At 31.4% G+C, this 14584-nt stretch overlaps 1 protein-coding gene across 1 annotated transcript in view; it reads left to right on the top strand.

Annotated features, from left to right (window-relative positions):
* The window catches only part of LOC107709537 (kinesin-like protein KIF13A), a 77745-nt gene that overhangs the window by 37923 nt on the left and 25238 nt on the right, over positions 1 to 14584 (top strand). Inside the window, exons 7-23 of the mRNA XM_016514035.1 lie at positions 589 to 676; positions 1022 to 1156; positions 2274 to 2376; positions 2519 to 2640; positions 2731 to 2943; positions 3405 to 3515; positions 3897 to 4031; positions 4909 to 5039; positions 6099 to 6185; positions 6258 to 6448; positions 6998 to 7013; positions 7125 to 7287; positions 8812 to 8955; positions 11152 to 11337; positions 11874 to 12047; positions 13836 to 13987; positions 14092 to 14290. Of these exons, the coding sequence (XP_016369521.1) occupies positions 589 to 676; positions 1022 to 1156; positions 2274 to 2376; positions 2519 to 2640; positions 2731 to 2943; positions 3405 to 3515; positions 3897 to 4031; positions 4909 to 5039; positions 6099 to 6185; positions 6258 to 6448; positions 6998 to 7013; positions 7125 to 7287; positions 8812 to 8955; positions 11152 to 11337; positions 11874 to 12047; positions 13836 to 13987; positions 14092 to 14290 (2350 nt within the window). The remainder of the gene's footprint in view (positions 1 to 588; positions 677 to 1021; positions 1157 to 2273; positions 2377 to 2518; positions 2641 to 2730; positions 2944 to 3404; positions 3516 to 3896; positions 4032 to 4908; positions 5040 to 6098; positions 6186 to 6257; positions 6449 to 6997; positions 7014 to 7124; positions 7288 to 8811; positions 8956 to 11151; positions 11338 to 11873; positions 12048 to 13835; positions 13988 to 14091; positions 14291 to 14584) is intronic.

Below are 14584 nucleotides of genomic sequence, written 5' to 3'. Positions count from 1 at the left end.
AAAACATTAGATTTATCGGACTATTATTTCATATCTCAGGCTTCACAGGGTTAATATTATTATATATATATAATTATATGTTTGAATCTGGTGTTTTGGTGATTTTTAGTGGTTGTATGCACTGATTGACTGTGATCCTGCTTGTTTTCTCTGGTTGTCACATGCTTTCACACACGGGGTGGCGCTTTCACTTAAATTCAACTTCAATTCTGTCACTTCCTGTTTTTATGGAATTAAAAATCTTCACTTTTTTTTATATTTTTCATTTTTAAATTTTACAATTTTTATTTTTATTTTATTTTTTATTTTTTTGCCTTTATGAAGTTTTTAGTGGTTTTCTATTTTTGTGCCGTATATATTTTTGAATTTTGTGCCGTTTTTTTTTTTTCATTTATCAAAGTTTTTATTTTATTTTATGAAGTTCAGTTTGTATGTGATGGTGCCGAATCAAATCAAATGCTCTGCTTGAGGCCCAAACAAAAGGATGATTTTGAATCAGTGTCCAGGGAACATTAATAGCGTCCTAATAAAACCTCTGATCTGTGATGATGTTTCCTCACACATCTTCTCTCTCCTCCGTCCGTACAGCAGCAGACAGTCTCTGAAGGTCAGAGAGCATAAAGTCCTGGGTCCGTATGTGGACGGTTTGTCTCAGCTGGCTGTGATGAACTTCGAGGTGAACATGACTCTTCTCAACTCCGTTTCAAATGTTACATTAAAGTATCGATTTTGTTTCAGATGTTTCTCCCAGAATTCCGTAGAATGCTTTTGACTGACAGTGTGTCATATATATGACAGATATGTCATATCTGTAAAGTTCTTTGTAATTCGACCAGCAAAAAAACATACGTTTTTTTTTACATACACACCAAGCTATGTTCTGATTAGAAATGTGTTTGCTGTCCAGATTGGCTCATTTTCACTCACTGTCTCCGCTTACAGTGAACTATTAGTTTGTTGTTTGCTGTGAGTCCAGCATGTAGTTTAGTTGCATGTTCTCTCTCATCTGCGCCTCCTGCAGGACATTGAGTCTCTGATGTCGGAGGGGAATAAATCACGCACAGTAGCCGCCACTAACATGAACGAGGAGAGCAGCCGATCGCACGCCGTCTTCAGCGTCATCGTCACGCAGACGCTGTATGACCTGCAGTCTGGGGTCAGTGCTGCACTACTATCAGGGTTCACCACATTTAAACTCAACGAAACTTCCATTGTTTGTTATTACAATAAAGTCCCTAATGATAATAGAATTATTGAACTTTGTTTATTTATCCAGGTCTCACTGGAAGAAGAGATAACAATATCTCAATGTGATTTCCTGGCTAAATAAAGGAATAATAATAATAATAATTTGTGACATGCAGCATAAGTCATTGAGACATTTCTCTTCCATCACAAAATAATCCATCAATATTTTTTGGAATTTATTTATAGTTATAATTAAACTCAACGAAACTTCCATTGTTTGTTATTACAATAAAGTCCCTGATGATAATAGAATTATTGAACTTTATTGTTTATTTGTGACATGCAGCATAAGTCATTGAGACATTTCTCTTCCATCACAAAAGAATCCAGCAAGAATAACTTTATTAATATTTTTTTGAATTTATTAATAGTTATAATTAAGTAAATTATTTAATGTCCTATTTTTGTGGATTTATTTGTTTATTTATATTAATTTGTATTCAATTAAATTATTTACTTAAATTTTTATTTAATTATTAAATATCACTTAATTTTTTTAAATGTTTTTTTTTAATTTGGGTTAAAGTCTTCATTTATTTATTTATTTATTTTGTTCAATTAAAAATGTTTTAAATATTTTTGATTTGTTATAATTTTATTAATTTTAAATTTCCATTTTCAATTCTATTTTTTAAAATATTTTTTGCCCTTTTACGTTGCAAAAAATGCTTTTCTTACTTAGATTAATTACTTCGAAAATTATTGTCTTGTTTTCAGAAAAAAAAGTCCAACATCAAGAATAACTTTATTCATACTAACTTCATTAGTAAAAGTCGTAGTAGAAATCGTCATTTCTTTAGTAATAAGATTTATTTCAGTTACTCACGTCACTTACATCACATTATTATTCTTAAATATTAAATTAAATTAAATTATTAAAATAAATTTTAGCAGAATATGGTTGTAGAGTGTTAATTTTGGACCCTGGTAATGATCTCAGACACACGTTTTGTGCAGATTCATTATGTTGTTGATTCCAATATTTTCTTTTATGTCTGTGTTTGTGTGTGTGATTGTGAACGCAGAATTCTGGTGAGAAAGTGAGTAAGATCAGTCTGGTTGATCTGGCCGGCAGTGAACGCGTATCTTTTCTGTGGTGTTTTCTGATGTCTCTGTGGTATTTTCTGATGTTTCTGTGGTGTTTTCTGATGTCTCTGTGGTGTTTTCTGTTTTTTCTGTGGTATTTTCTGATGTCTCTGTGGTATTTTCTGATGTCTCTGTAGTGTTTTCTGTTGTTTCTGTGGTGTTTTCTGATGGTGGTGTTTTTTGTATGTCTCCAGGTCTCTGACAACGCTGGGCTGTGTTATTTCTGCACTCGCTGATCAGTCTGCAGGAAAAGGCAAGAGCAAGTTTGTGCCGTACAGAGACTCAGTGCTGACGTGGCTGCTGAAGGTGAGGATGTTCATCAGAGCTCATCGAACACTGTTTAAATGTGCAGGTGAATTGAACTCGAAATCGAACTCTTTTCCTTTGCTTCTACAGGATAATCTGGGTGGCAACAGTAAGACGGCCATGATCGCCACCATCAGCCCAGCCGCTGACAACTACGAGGAGACACTCTCGACGCTACGCTACGCCGACCGAGCCAAGAGAATCGTCAACCACGCCGTGGTGAACGAGGATCCCAACGCCCGCATCATCAGAGAGCTGCGGGAGGAAGTGGAGAAGCTGAAGGTGCAGCTCTCGCAGGCTGAGGTGAGCAGGGAATTATGGGAGAATATCTGAACTGAAGGCTACAGCTACGCTCTAATACAGGGTGAAGAAGTCTTTTCATTGCCATGGACCCCCAAATAGGATCATACTCCTGCGAGGGACCCCCATCCTAACATTTAAAAGGCACCTATATACTTTAATGTATGAAGATCCTATTTATATTGTGAAAAATGTATATTATAAATATGTAAAATATTATTTGGAAAATAATAATTGTATATATATATATTTTTTTTTTTTTTCTACTCACTACAGTACTGTACTGTTAGCTGCATTATGTATTGTATAATTACTTTAAACTAATATTTTAACTAAAATTAAAATGAATATGTAAAATATAAAAATAAACTAATTCAAAATATTATTAAAACCTACAATAGTATATCACTGATACTAAAATGAGGAGCTGTTAATGATAACGTTTGTTATGTTGTGTCGGTCAGTCTCTGAAGGCTCCTGAGCTGCAGGAGAAACTCCAGGAGTCTGAGAAACTCATTCAGGAGATGACGGTAACCTGGGAGGAGAAACTCCGGAAAACTGAGGAGATCGCACAGGTGTCACACACACACACACACACACTCACACACACACACACACACACACTCACACACACACACACATTTTATATACTTTATTTGATTTCACATTACAAGTCAAATTTCATTAGGAATCAAATTTTTTAAATGATCCAGTTAGAGCAGTAAGAGTCCTCCATAAACAAGTCAAATGCACATGACACCTCAAATAGTGTAACTGTTTTACTCATAACTGAGAGATGTTAACGATATGTGGTGTATTAGCAATTCCTAGAAAAGTCACTCACACACACACTCACACACACACACACACACACAGAAACTAATCAGAGAAAGTGCTCACCTGAGCATGTGAGGTTTGATTGACAGCTGTCGTCTCGCTGTGATTGGTCTCTGCAGGACCGTCAGAAGCAGCTGGAGAGCATGGGAATCTCTCTGGAGTCGTCAGGGATCAAGGTCGGAGAGGACAAGTGCTTCCTGGTCAACCTGAACGCTGATCCGGCTCTCAATGAGCTGCTGGTTTACTATCTGAAGGTACATTGATCGTGCACTGAGACATCATTAGTGAGGTTTGCATCACTGTTACTGTCGCTCATTCATTCCCAGTGGACGGTTGCACGAGGGGTGCAAGGATTGCTGATGCTCTTTTATGTTTTATCTCAAGGGGCACATAAAAATAGCTTATTTGTCCATTTTTTCGAATGGGCAAATTAATAGAAACTGTTTAATGTATACTTTAAAATGTAGTTAAAAAATATTAAACATTAAATTAATCAATACTATTTAGTTTTTTGTTAAAACGAATTAAAGTTTTAAATATTTTATTTATTTTTCATATACTCACTACAGTACTGTACTTCATTCTTTAATTATTTATTTTATATTATAAAATAAATAATTTACTTTATATTATATATTATAAAATAAATAAAGATTTATTTTATATATTTATTTATTTTATATACAATAATACATATATAGTTATTATTTATTAATTATAAAACAGTTATTTATTTTTACTTTTTTTAATGTATTGTTTTATTTAGCTATATTTTAAAACATTAAATAAACAGTTTTAAATATGTCTCTTAATTTGTCCATTTAAAAAGTAATTTATTTATTTCCACTTTTATGCCTCAGTTGTTAAATTGATTCATTTTTAAGTGTCACTCCGTACTCTTTGCCATGCATGACTGCTATCAAAATTTATTTGCAAACAAACTGAAATTGCATTATGGATGAATCATTTCTGGAAGTTGCGGACATTAAAAAGGTGGTTTTCGGTTCACTGAGTTGTTAAACCAGTCTGACCAATTCAGACTGATTTATTAGATTCAGCCCATTCTTTCTGAAGAAGAATGATTCATTCAGTGTAGCTGTTGACCCAAGCAAGATGCTTGCTCTGGTTCAGGATCACACGCGTGTGGGGGCCGACACGTCCCAGGACATCCAGCTGTTCGGCATCGGGATCCAGTCTGAACACTGTGTGCTGGAAGTCACGTCTGACGGAGACGTCGCGCTCACGCCGGCAGACAATGCCAGGTAACACAAACCTGTGCACAGTTTCAGTGCTGTTTATTAGATAATAATAATTTACAATTAAATCAATGTATGCAAGATGAATGGTGCCAATGGAAAAAAAATATGTTGTAACTGACAAATAAAGATAAAATGGATGTGAAGTTACTGGTGAAGGAAAAAAAGACAAATTAAAATATTTTAAACAAATTAAAATCACGGCAAAATCAGTGGAAAGAAATGTATTTTGCAGAAAGAAAATCAAGTGTTTATATATATATATATATATATATATATCAAACTGTGCAAAAAAATATGGTTATGGTCATTTACTTCTAATATATAATCATTTACATACACTATATATGTGCAGCTATAACAATAAAAGAGCAAAGCTAATCACACGTGTGATTGCAGTAATTCCTGTGTGCTGTATAGGTACTGTATGCTAATTTCCGTTATTATAGTTAACTATGCGAAGTGATATGGAACTGTAATGCGGTCAAGAGAGCTGCCTGGAACTACGTTCGCTGTGCATTTCCCTGAAAATAATTGCACACCTCAGAACGTTCGTCAGCCAATCAGATTCAAGCATTCAACGGCCCCATAGTATAAATATATAATAATTTTAGTACTTTAGTACAAAAATTACAAATGTTGGCAACTTGCTAAAAAATTATGTTTTTTTTATATTTTATTTTATTTCAATTATTGTCAATGTTTTAGTTTTAGTCAACGATAACAACACTGATAATTCTGAATATTGCTGAATATAAACATATATATGTTTGCATAATATCTTTATTCATTTTTATTCTGTTTTATTAATTTTAGTACTTAAACTACAAAAAATTTAAATGTTGCCTTGGCAACTAACTAAAACAGCTATTTTTCAATATTTTATTTCAGTTGTGCATTTTTTATTTTTTTATAAAACAAGATCATAATTCTGAATATTTTCTGAAAACTTTAAAATGCATAGTATTTTATATGCATTTTTATATTGTTCTGTTACTGGCAGTGGTTTATGGGATGTGCGCCTTGTGTCTTATTTGTGCAAGGTATTGTGTCTGATTGTGACAGGACCTGTGTGAACGGGACGATGGTTTACTCCAGGGTTCACCTGTGGCACGGCGATCGCATCCTGTGGGGAAACAACCACTTCTTCAGGTGAGCTGCAGCTGCACACGCACAGGCGTCTCTCTCGGGGGTCAGACTCATCCGAGCGAATGTCGTCCTCAGAATCAGTCTCCCGAAGCGCAAGCGGCGCGAGCGAATGAAGGAGCCGGAGCACGACAGCTTCGTGGAGGCCGACGTGGAGACGGCGAGCCAGGCCTCGTCTGAGCAGGACTACAGCTACGAGTTCGCACAGATGGAGGTCATGATGAAAGCGCTGGGCAACAACGGTACACACCTGACCTTTGACACACACAGTACACACAATGACATGCATGGCACAGTTTAAGATGCTGAGATGCTTCTCAATATCATTATATGAAATATTAACCACATCTGTACATCCCCAAACCTAAATCCAATATGCGTTTACCTGCTTGTATTCTCATTGCTGATTATTGCTGAAAATGCAAATAAAAATAAAGAATAATTTTATTTTATTAATTAATTATTTGAATTTACCTGATTATCACATCTATATATTCCTATAACTAGATAAATTTAGCTGCATGTGTTCTCAGTGCTTATAATGAAAATACAATAAAAATTTATTATAATTTATTTTTAATAATTAATTAATTATTTGAATTTACCTGATTATCACATCTATAAATCCCTATAATAACACATTCTTTTTTTTTTTTTTTTATAAATAGACTTACAGTAGTTAACAATAATAACCTTGGTCACAGTGTATTATGGGATTGATTTCACCATAAATGATACATGCAATTCAGCCTTTGAAGCTTTTGGCCAAAAGAAGGCGCTTAGAAGTCATAATCATGCCGTCTTCCTTTTTGAAACAGTCTTCCTGTTGTGCCTGTGATGCCTTAAAATACTGCCTACATAGGCAGCTCACTAGGTTTTGGAACAGATCCGTATTGTTTTCAAAATGAAGTGATTTCTCCATAGACACGCATGCGTGTGTTTCAGGGACGAGCTGTTCCGTCAGAGTCTGTCTCGGCTGCGTGAGCAGGTGGTCCGAGCAAACACTCTCGTGCGAGAAGCGAACTTTCTGTCCGAGGAGATGCACAAACTCACCGACTATCAGGTCACGCTGCAGATCCCAGCCACCAACCTCAGCGCCAACCGCAAGGTGAGAAACGTTCACTAGCTTCGAACGCGGCTCAGCCAATCAGAATCAAGGACCGGAACTATCTGTTTTATAAAAGCAGACGCACAAATGAGGAGCATCTCAAGATATTTGTCATCAGAACCAACAGTACAGAGACTCAAGTATAAACTAGATCAGCATACAAGCTGAACAGACGTGAAATGCAGAAAATAGAAAGAGAACGAGCATTTTATTCAATTTTTGTTTATGTGCTTTTTATTTATTTATTTACTCATGCGTTTACTTATCTATTTATCTGTACTCATTCTTGTTTATTTATTTATTTATTCATTTCATTTGTTGGTTTGTATTGTTTATTTATTTCATTTGTTTCTGTTCAATTATTTGCTCATTTATTTATTTATTCATTCATTCATTTGTCATACTTATCAATCTATATTTATTACATATATATTTTTATTCATGTGCTATTTATTTATTTATTTATTCATTTACTCATGCGTTTACTTATCTATTTATCTGTACTTATTCCTGTTTATTCATTCATTTATTTATTTATTATTTATTTATTCATCTCATTTGTTTGTGTTCAATTATTTGCTCATTTATTTATTTACTTATTCATTAATTTGTCATACTTATCAGTCTATATTTATTACATCTATATTGTTTATTTATTCATTTACTCAATTATTTATTTACATTTTTCATTTATTCATTAGTTCATTTATTTGTTTGTGTACTCATTTATTTATTTATTCTTTCATATATTTATTTCTTTTATTTGTTTATTGGCTCTTTTATATATTTATTTATTTACTTATTCATTTATTTACTTGATTACTTATTTATATATTTATTCATTTGTTTATTTATTTTTTAATCATTATTTATTTATTTACTCATTTCTTTATCTATTTACATTTTTCTTTCATTATTTGTTGTATTGTTTTAGTTATTTATTTATTTTATTTATTTATTTATTGACATTTTTACTTGTTTATCTATTTATTCCTTTGTTCATTTATTCATTATACATTATTTACTAATTTATTTATTTATTTATATTTTTCGTTTATTCATTCGTTCGTTTGTTTATTTACTCATTTATTGTTTACTTATTTATTTATTCAAATGAACAGGAGTTATATTAAGTGCTTTCGTTTATGGTTGTGCATTAGCTGTGTCTTCACTAAATACGTAGTTGGCTAACAGTGAAAGCAGTCTAGTTATTTTAAACCAAATTTATAATGCTTTTATCATCATTATGCATGCAGGTTTATGACCTCACATTAATTGAATGACAACATGAATTAAAAATGGTGAAAAACAGTTAGAGTACCTAAAAATATACTTTTACATTCATGCATTTGGCAGATACTTTAATCCAAAGCAACTTACATTGTATTTATACATTTATCAGTTCATGCATTACTTGTTAGCTTCATGCATTGCTTGTTAGAAAGCAAACCTTAAGTGAAGTTGATAGTTGCTGTATTATGTTTCCTCTGTAATATTGAATTGCTGTAATTATTTTAATCACAGCGTGGCGCAATAGTCAGTGAACCAGCGATCCAGGTGCGACGTAAAGGGAAGGGAACGCAGGTGTGGACCATTGAGAAACTAGAGAACAAACTAGTGGACATGAGAGACCATTACAGAGACTGGAGAGAAGCAGCACAGGAGGTGGTGAGTGAAAGAAATCAACGCTTTTATTCATCGAGGATGCATTGAATTGATCAAAAGTGACAGTTAAAGACATTTAGAATGTTACAAAAGATTTCTGTTTCAAACAAATGCTGTTCTTTTGAACTTTCTATTCTTCTGTGAATCCTGAAAAATCAAATGTATCACAGTTTCCATAAAAAACTGGAGTAATGATGCTGAAAATACAGCTTTGATCACAGAAATAAATTACATTTTAACAGATATTCACATAGAAAACAGCTATTTTGCATTATAATAATATTTCACAATTTTACTGTTTTTTCTGTATTTTTGTTCAAATAAATGCAGCCTTGGTGAGCAGAAGAGACTTCAAAAACATCTTACTGTCCCCAAACTTTTGAAAGTTTTTTGTGTAAAAAGCACTTTTTGCAGGGTTTCTGTCTTGATTCTCCCTTCCACAAAATAAGGGCTTAAAAAGGTCTTAAATCAGAGCAGAAAGTATTGAATTCATGAAGTCACAACATTAAATGTTGCGTGCACTGCAAAAAAAATACTCAAATCTTACTCAATATTTTTGTCTTGTTTTCCAGCACAAATATGTAAACATCCTTAAATCAAGACACATTTACTTGAGATGCAGAATGATGAGACATTTCCAAAATGAAGTGAGTTTATGCTTAAAACAAGAACAAATATCTGCCAATGGGAAAATCAAACTTGTTTTCTCTTTGAAAAGGTTATTTTTCTGACCCTATTAAAAGATGTTTGTTCTTGTTTTAATCATAAGCTCATTTCATTTTGATGAATTTCTTCATGTCCCCTTCCACTTGTTTCTTAAATTTTCTTAACTTGGTCTTAAAAAGTCTTAAATTTACCTTCACAAAACCTGCAGAAACCCTGTTTTTGTTTGATTTGACAGACACTTTTATTCAAAACAACGTACAAACGAGGATCATTACATTTGTATTTATTTACTTATTTGTTTATTTATTTAGTCATTTGTTTGCTTATTTTTATTTACTCATTTATTTGTTTCTTTATATGCTTATATTTTGTTTATTTATATATTTACTCTTTTATTTATTTATATCTTTAATTATTTACTCATTCACCTGTTTATTTTTATTGATTTATTTACTTATTTGTTTATTTATTTACTCTTTTATTTATTTATGTTTAATTATTTACTCATTCACCTGTTTATTTTTATTTATTTATTTACTTATTTGTTTATTTATTTAGTCATTTGTTTGCTTATTTTTATTTACTCATTTATTTGTTTCTTTATATGTTTATATTTTGTTTATTTATATATTTACTCTTTTATTTATTTATATGTTTAATTATTTACTCATTCACCTGTTTATTTTTATTGATTTATTTACTTATTTGTTTATTTATTTACTTATTTTTATTTACTCATTAATTTGTTTCTTTATATGCTTATGTTTTATTTATTTATATATTTACTCTTTTATTTATTTACATGTTTAATTATTTACTCATTCACCTGTTTATTTTTATTGATTTATTTAGCCGTTTATTTACAAATTTTTATTTACTCATTTGTTTGTTTATTTATATACTCATTTTTATTTGTATATTTACTCATTTATTTATTTACTAATTTGGTTATTTATTTAATCCTTTATTTATATTTTTGGTTAATTACTCACATATTCACTCGTATATTTTTATTTATTTATTTTCTTATTTAGTTGTTTATTTCCTTATTTACTTATGCATTTATTTATTTACATTCATTTATATATAAACATATATACTCATTTAGTTGTTTAGTTACAAATTGTTATTTACTCATTTGTTTATTTATATACTAATTTTTAATTGTTTATTTACTCCTTAATTTAAATTTTTTGGTTATTTACTCACATATTCACTCGTATATTGTTATTTATTTAGTTGTTTATTCGCATTTATTTATTTACATTCATTTATATATAAACATACATACTCATTAATTTAGTTGTTTTCTCATTTATTAATTTTTTCTTATTTATTTGTTGAATTATTTTCTCTATTTTTCTGACCCTATCGGCCCACAATTGTTCTTGTTTTAATAGTAAACTCACTTCATTTTGATAAAGTTCTTCTTCATTCATTCCTTAAATTATTCGTCTTAAAATGTCTAAAATGTACAGCAGCAGCCCTGTTTAGTTTAGTTTGATTCGTCTGTTTTTCCCGCATGTCTCGCAGGTGAACCGGCTGCACAGTAAGGCGGGCGATCCGTTCTATGAAGCGCAGGAGAATCACAATCTCATCGGCGTGGCAAACGTCTTCCTGGAGTGTCTGTTTCATGACGTGAAGCTGCAGTACGCCGTTCCCATCATCAGCCAGCAGGGGGAGGTGAGCAGCCGTCTGTGTGGTGAGCTGGCTGTTACAGTGTGTTCACACCAGACGCGAATGTAATTATTTGCGTGAGTAGATTACATACAAAGTCAACGCAAAGACGCGAATAGAGGCGAATTCGCGCCAGGTGACGCGAAATGCGCGATGCGTTTGCCGCGAACACACGATATTCGCCTCAAATGCGCCTTCCGCGCAAGTTAAAAAATTTCAACTTGAGCGGAAAATTCGCATACCTGTAGTTTTTTTTAAATCACATTTTTAATCAGAAAAATCCTTTTATATTCACTAATCATGTTTTTATGCCATGCAAATTTAATTTTAAATTTTTTGATAAATTAAACATTGTTAGTGCAAATTGTCCTGATTTAAATGTCACCATAGTAAAGCATCAGTTAGACTGGATTGAAAGTGATAAACTAATCAGTGAAACAGTGAATTTATGAATGTTTAAATGAAAAATAATTATTTTTACACAATCAAATAATATGAGCATGTTTGTGGTAAAACAGTAAAAATCTGGTTTATGTGTCTGTAGTAGTAAGAATGAGAAGTGTTGTGTTTCGTGTCAGGTGCGGATCAGAGAGGCGTCTGGTCTTCCTCTCAATCTCTCCAACTTCGTCTTCTGTCAGTACACCTTCTGGGAACAATCAGAGCCCGCTGTGGCTCCGCCCATCGTCAGCCCGGACACGCCCCCCTCACAGACAGCCGACGCCCACTTCACTGTGCGCTTTGACCACTGCAGGGTAAAAACACTAACGTTTTTATTTTCGTTTAAGTTTTAATAATTTAGTTTTAGTAATTTTAGTTTTTTATTGGTTTTTTTAATATGTCTATATAGTTTGTATTCATTTTTATTTCAGTGTCAGGTTTAGTTATTATTAGTTAAAAAAAGTTCATTTATTTATTTATTTTCAGTTAATGTTTAGTTTATTTAAAGTAATGACATTTTTATGGTTTTATTTTTAGTTCATAATGGTAACAATAATAACCCTGTAAAGGTCCCATCAATATGAAGTCATTATGTACATTTATGCATTTAGCAGATGCTTTTATCTGATAGTAGAGGAACATAAGCAATTCATCACAGAGCCAACAATATTCATAGTAAATATACAATGCCAGATTTATTAGAAAGCTAGATTAGGAAATAAGATGGAGCAGAGGTGAAATGCAAAGATAACGTTTTTATTTTATTTTATTTATGCAAACTGATGTTTCTTACTTTTCTTTTATTTATTTATTATTATTTAATCTTTTCTTTGTTATTTATTTATTTTTATTATTTATTTATTTATGCTAATTAATTTATTTTATTACCTTTTATTTAATAAGTTATTATTATCGTTATTATTTATTTATTTATTATTATTTAATCTTTTCTTTGTTACTTTTTATTAATTGTTTTGTTTATTTATGCAAATGTATTTATTTTATTAACTTTTATTTAATAAGTTAATATTATCGTTATTATTATTTAATCTTTTCTTTGTTATTTCTTTTTTATTATTTATTTATTTTGTTTATTTATGCAGATTTATTTTATTAACTTTATTTAATAAGTTATTATTGTTATTTTATTTATTATTTTTTAACCTTTTCTTTGTTTTTTGTTTGTTTATTTATGCAAATGTATTTATTTTATTACCTTTCATTTAATAAGTTATTAGTATTGTTATTATTTCTTTATTATTATTTAATCTTTTCTTTGTTATTTATTTTTTATTATTTATTTATTTTGTTTATTTATGCACATTTATTTATTTTATTATCTTTTATTTAATAAGTTATTATTATCATTATTATTTCTTTATTATTATTTTAAAAAAATTTTGTTACTTTTTATTACTTTTTTTGTTTATTTATGCAAATTTATTTATTTTATTAACTTTTATTTAATAAGTTAATATTATCGTTATTATTTCTTTATTATTATTTAATATTTTCTTTGTTATTTATTTTGAATTATTTATTTATTTTGTTTATTTATGCAAATGTATTTTATTATCTTTTATTTAATAAGTTATTATTGTTATTTATTTATTATTATTTAACATTTTCTTTGTTTTGTGTTTGTTTATTTATGCAAATGTATTTATTTTATTACCTTTTATTTAATACATTATTATTATTGTTATTATTTCTTTATTATTATTTAATCTTTTATTTGTTATTTATTTTTTATTATTTATTTTGTTTATTTATGCAAATTTATTTAATTTATTAACTTTTATTTAATAAGTTATTATTATCATTATTTTTAATGTATATTTTTATTTATTTTATTTTATTTTTTTATTATTACAAGTGCTCCTAGTGATGTGATGAAACATCTGACACCAAGTCTTAAAGTTCAGTCTTCAGTAAATCTAATATTACACAGACATTGTGCACTACTTTTTTGACATGGACCAGTTCACCACCACTTAGCAGCCACCCAGAACACTGTAGCATCAAGTGTTGTACAGTGAAGCAGCACTCAGATTCTCCTCAGGACGTGTAAAGCTCTGCTTTCGTTGCATTTATGTTGGCAGGATTTCGTGGTGCAGGTGACGGAGGAGTTTCTGGAGTTCATCTCAGACGGCGCTCTGGCCATCGAGGTCTGGGGTCACCGGTATGCGGGTAACGGCCGGTCCGTGTGGGAGCTGGACGCACTGCAGGCCAAGAGACGCACGCTCAGAGACAGGTGCGTTTATAGCCAGAGTCTGGCCTAAAATAACACTCGCCAGGCACCACATTGGCAGAAGTGGCGTAGTGTTAATTTTCGTCATCTGGGTGTGTGTGTGACAGGTGGAGTGAAGTGTCGCGTCAGATCGAGCTGTGGGTCTCCATACAGGAGCTGAACGAGCAGGGCGAGGATTCGTCCATAGAGCTTCATCCCAGCAGAGACGTCAGCACTGGAGGAGTGTTTCAGCTGCGTCAGGTGCGGCGTGATGCAGACAAACTGACCAGAACCACCAAACTACAGAGACCTCTAGACAGCTATCAGGTCAGTGAGACTGACAAACACACAAGGCAGAGCCCAATAACTACAGCTAAAACCTTTTCATTACTTAAAGTGCGCCTATTATGCCATTTTTGCATGCCTTGCATGCAAGATCAAAAAACACGTTAGTTTTCTCAAAAAATTTATTTAATTTATAGATTATTTACCTAATTTCAAAATTATTCGTAAACGGCTCGTGCGAAGCAGTTCAAAGAATCAGTCTCTCTAAACCCCTCCTTTCCGTGAGCCCTCACTGCTGTGATTGGTCAGATGGCGCAGTCCTTTGTGATTGGTCCA

The sequence above is a fragment of the Sinocyclocheilus rhinocerous genome, unplaced genomic scaffold (assembly GCF_001515625.1).
Source record: "Sinocyclocheilus rhinocerous isolate Xijiao unplaced genomic scaffold, SAMN03320098_v1.1 scaffold2611, whole genome shotgun sequence".
Taxonomy (NCBI): Eukaryota; Metazoa; Chordata; class Actinopteri; order Cypriniformes; family Cyprinidae; genus Sinocyclocheilus; species Sinocyclocheilus rhinocerous.
Note: the sequence above shows the minus strand (reverse complement) of the source record. Positions and strands in the feature narration are given on the sequence as shown.